The sequence below is a fragment of the Oncorhynchus tshawytscha genome, linkage group LG26 (genome assembly GCF_018296145.1).
Source record: "Oncorhynchus tshawytscha isolate Ot180627B linkage group LG26, Otsh_v2.0, whole genome shotgun sequence".
In the NCBI taxonomy this organism is placed as follows: domain Eukaryota; kingdom Metazoa; phylum Chordata; class Actinopteri; order Salmoniformes; family Salmonidae; genus Oncorhynchus; species Oncorhynchus tshawytscha.
The window spans coordinates 5,192-9,828 of record NC_056454.1 but is presented as its reverse complement, the minus strand read 5'-3'; the positions used below and the strand labels follow the sequence as shown (position 1 = coordinate 9,828).

The 4,637-nt window shown below is 39.9% G+C and overlaps 1 protein-coding gene across 5 annotated transcripts; it reads right to left on the bottom strand.

The window, feature by feature from the left end:
- Window positions 1–508: 508 nt before the first annotated feature.
- On the bottom strand, window positions 509–2,513 carry LOC121841003 (solute carrier organic anion transporter family member 4C1-like). Of its 5 annotated transcripts, none has more exons than XM_042306700.1 (3): window positions 2,024–2,472; window positions 1,004–1,141; window positions 509–693 (listed from the first exon to the last, which is right to left on the bottom strand). In XM_042306700.1, exons 1-3 carry the CDS (start codon window positions 2,190–2,192, stop codon window positions 557–559), a joined length of 444 nt encoding a protein of 147 aa, XP_042162634.1. In that variant the 5' UTR covers window positions 2,193–2,472; the 3' UTR covers window positions 509–556. The 5 variants fall into 5 exon arrangements, 1 of the variants encoding a protein (XP_042162634.1); XR_006080034.1 differs by having other exon boundaries at window positions 518–693; window positions 942–1,141; window positions 2,024–2,440; XR_006080035.1 differs by lacking the exon at window positions 509–693 and having other exon boundaries at window positions 703–1,138; window positions 2,024–2,513.
- Window positions 2,514–4,637: the final 2,124 nt, after the last annotated feature.

The following is a 4,637-nucleotide window of genomic DNA, read 5'->3' as shown; positions in this document are numbered from 1 at the left end:
TAGTTTTGTAGTTTCTGTATGTATAGGTTTTCCTTCATTAAAATATATAGAAGAGATAGAAGAGAGCCGTAACACCCGTCCCGATTCATGACGCGATTATCCAGGTGCATGTTGCTTAGACCAACTAACCCAACCTTGGTTTACAAGTTAAATACATTGTTTATATATGCCTATACAAATCTATCGACTACATCCATCTAAAGCAATGATTGTCAAATGAAAATGTGGTTGTTGTGTTATCCTGTTGTGTGCCTTGAGTGTCAGTCCGCTTAAACCAATGACTGGAGTTTTTAATTGATAAAAACAAATGACTATTGAAAGTGCAAGTCAGTATTGTGCATAAATGTACTGGTCTCTGTGGTGATTTTAGAAGGCTGTGCCTATTTCTACTTTTACCCCATACTCTAATCCCTTCTCTTAACATGTATGGCACCAAAACATAATCAAGCAGCTGACCAATTACGCAAGACTTTAGTTCTAAGTTTTTCTAAAGTGAAACTATCCTCCGCATTGGAGTATCTCTACAACTACAAGTTTAACCAGTATTTCAGTTGTTTTACAGTCCCATGAAGAAGTGTGGCAGGCCTGTGAGGAAGGATCCTACAGCCATGAGGAAACAGCCCATAGCAATGAGCCTGGGCCGGTGCAGCTTCGCCCCAAAATGGCTGACCACAGCCAGGAACAGCAGGTTACCTGCAAGAAACCACAACACTGCAGTAGTCAGGAATAGCAAATTATAAACACTGTTTTTTTTTTAAACTAAAAATGACATATCAGTTTGGATACTAGGCTGCAACAACATAGCATCAAATACAACAATGTTAGGGGTTTGACAGTAGAGTCATGGACAAACTCCAGTCAATCAATTAATAGGAACAACTATAAAACTGGACAGTATTGAGAGCAGACTCTGATTGAACCACAAAAAAAATGGATCATACTGTAGTCTGTATCTGGTTTTTACTACATGAATTCTCAAGCAACTCAATGTTATTGTTGAAACCCATCTCAAAGCTGCCGTCTATGAGTCCGATGAGAGAGCTGGACAGGTCAAAGTGTCTCTCTGAGTGATGGCACTCTTCATGTAGGTCCCTGACAGAGCTTTGGTGAAGGAGGTGAACTACAGGGCCACGATGAACTGCTGACAAACACAAGAGAGAGAACATTAGTGTGTGTTTGTCCGTGTGTATGTGCATGTGTGGATGCGTGTGCAGACAGAGTACATGTGTAGCTGAGGTGGCCTGCAATAGTAAAAAGAACGGACACAAGTTTACGTCTGCAAAGTTCTTCTTTATTCTGAAGAATGTTTTTTTCTCTTGTTCAATTGTCTATTTTCTTGTTAGTACTTTGAAAATATTCACATCAAACAAGTGCACACTTTAAATTACACAACATAAATGCACTTTACCTAAAGCAGAATTAAAAAATGTTCCACAAATAACCCTGTCTTAGTGTACGGTTTCACATGAAAACCACAATGTATTTCACATTCATACAATAGAAACACCTATATATGAAACCATAAATAACTGAATGTTTTTCTATATACCGCTACCTCTACAGAAAAGTGACAACAATACATTCAGCTTTAAGATAGTGGCACCTCCAGAAAATCGTCTCTCTCTCACTGTATGCACTAAAAGTCCACCAGACTGAGCGTGCTCGGCCAGTTTACCAGCTAGTGAGCACAATTTTACACAAAACAACCAATAACATGTAAAACCAACTCAGAAATCCCTTACAAATGGATTCTTGATAAAACATCTCCTAGACAAAATCCAGTACAAGTAAACTACTCAGTAAACATAGCCTCTGTGACTCATAAATGTTTTTTTTTTTACCTCAGCTAGCATCAAGCTAACATATACTCTCACTCAATGTAAATCACCTTCTTCTCTCACTCAGTTCGACACAAAGCCAAAACAAAACCTTTCCTAATGTGATAATATCTGGACAACGTTGTTAAATAGCATGTTATTACATATTGTGTATATATTTGAACGTTTGAAGTGCTGTTACGTACCTGTAATAGTAAAAGAACAGAGACAGTTTACCTCTGTAAAGTTCTGGTCCTTATTCTGCAGAATGGTGAGCTCTTGGCCAGAACTTGCTGTTTCTCCTGCTACAACAGTGCAAAAGCGCCATCTATTGGCCTGATGGACTGCTAACGCTAAAGTATGTAGAAAATACATTTTAGATTCATTAAGACAAATACTTAAACAAATGGGGGGATAAATAATAAATGTGTGTCTGTTTTTAGTGACTTTGTTTTCAACCCATTACACATGCACAATCATACATGTGTATTTTAAAGCATTATTAAGATCCTTGAGTGTGGAACTGCAGGGCGTTTAGGCAAAAACCACATGAATTTCACATGTGAACACGGGAAGTGTTCCAAAAACATGTTTTAATGTAATCTTATGTGAGGATAATGTGATAACATGTAAAGCAACATGTGATTACATTAAACTACACATGTGAAAATGTGATCACGTTGTGTTCCAAAATTAAATTTGTGCTCACAAGAGCCAGTTTCATCATTGCGCTTCATGGTTTTTGCGACTGCACTAGAAGAAACTTTCAAAGTTCTTAAAATGTTCCGTATTGACTGACCTTCATGTCTTTAGTAATGATGGGATGTTGTTTCTCTTTGCTTATTTGAGCTGTTCTTGACATAATATGGACGTGGTCTTTTACCAAATAGGGATATCTTCTGTAAACCATCCTTACCTTGTCACAACACAACCTGTTGGCTCAAACGCTTTAAGAAGGAATGAAATTCCACAAATTAACTTTTAAGAAGGTACACCTGTTAATTGAAAAACATTCCAGGTGACTACCTCATGAAAAGGTTGGAGAGAATGCCAAGAGTGTGCAAAGTGGTCAAGGAAAAGGATGGCTACTTCGAAGATTCTCAAATATAAAATATATTTTGATTTGTTTAACACTTTTTGCTTACTACATGATTCCAATTGTGCTATTTCATAATAGTAAAAATAAAGAAAAACCCTTTCGACTGGTAATATATACACTGCTCAAAAAAATAAAGGGAACACTAAAAAAACACATCCTAGATCTGAATGAATGAAATATTCTTATTAAATACTTTTTTCTTTACATAGTTGAATGTGCTGACAACAAAATCACACAAAAATTATCAATGGAAATCAAATTTATCAACCCATGGAGGTCTGGATTTGGAGTCACACTCAAAATTAAAGTGGAAAACCACACTACAGGCTGATCCAACTTTGATGTCATGTCCTTAAAACAAGTCAAAATGAGGCTCAGTAGTGTGTGTGGCCTCCACGTGCCTGTATGACCTACCTACAATGCCTGGGCATGCTCCTGATGAGGTGGCAGATGGTCTCCTGAGGGATCTCCTCCCAGACCTTGACTAAAGTATCCTCCAACTCCTGGACAGTCTGTGGTGCAACGTGGCGTTGGTGGATGGAGCGAGACATGATGTCCCAGATGTGCTCAATTGGATTCAGGTCTGGGGAACGGGCGGGCCAGTCCATAGCAGCAATGCCTTCCTCTTGCAGGAACTGCTGACACACTCCAGCCACATGAGGTCTAGCATTGTCTAGCATTAGGAGGAACCCAGGGCCAACCGCACCAGCATATGGTCTCACAAGGGGTCTGAGGATCTCATCTCGGTACCTAATGGCAGTCAGGCTACCTCTGGCGAGCACATGGAGGGCTGTGCGGCCCCCCAAAGAAATGCCACCCCACACCATAACTGACCCTCCGCCAAATGTTCATATTTTAGAGATACAATAATTATTATACTTATCAATGTTGTGGATGAGCGCATTGTTTGTTTGTTCTGTTCCTCTCTCTCCATCTCTATAGCTTCTGGGTATGCTGGAAAAGGACCCGAGCTAAGGGAATTGGGTTGGCTTTATAGTGCCTGTCCCAAATGGCTCATTAATGCATATGGGCATATTGAAAGATATTGTCAGTAATGATGTAATGTTGTAAATGTTATGTTGTGATATTGTTTAAAACCGTGTTGCAATGTATATCCTTTAGGATGTTTAGTTCATGGAAAATGTAGGCTTGTATTGTTAATTGATTGATTAATTAATTAGGGTTAATTGTTCTGAGGGGAGGGGCTAGCCCTACAAAGGAGCCTCTCTCCAGTCTCTAAGGCGGATTTTTTTGGATTGAGCTGTGGATGGGGCAGCATTGTTGTTAAGCTGTCCCATAAGGTAGACGTTGATGGCAGTACTGTTGTTTTCTGTTCCGGAATCACTTGTAAATAAACACCTTTGCACAGAAGAACTTTTGCGGTTCCGCCATCATTTTATTTTTATAGAGATTAGGTTATCCAGTTTAGCCATCTGGCCTACTCTACGTGACATATGGTGGCAGTGGTGGGATGGCGTACCGCAAATCAGTGAATTCCAACAAGAGAAGTAAAGGAATGCGTACAGGATTGCGTTCTCAGCAACAGCATCAACTGTCAGAAAAGGTACCTGAAGTTGAACCGGGGTGGAATACCATGGAATCGTCTGGTGAAGAAGAGGTCAAGTATGAGAAACTAGGAGCCCGACCTCGGGGCCAAAGACAACCAGAACTGGGTGAGCTGCTGACTGAAGGAGCAGTTGGGGGACCAGAACCACACCCAA

Excerpts from the sequence above, each read along its gene's own strand:
- LOC121841003 (XM_042306700.1), bottom strand. The coding sequence starts at position 2,192 with ATGTATTTTCTACATACTTTAGCGTTAGCAGTCCATCAGGCCAATAGA. Across the intron at positions 1,142-2,023 it reads CTGTTCTTTTACTATTACAG|CAGTTCATCGTGGCCCTGTA; the intron begins GTACGTAACAGC and ends TGTGTTTGTCAG. Across the intron at positions 694-1,003 it reads AGACGGCAGCTTTGAGATGG|GTAACCTGCTGTTCCTGGCT; the intron begins GTTTCAACAATA and ends GGTTTCTTGCAG.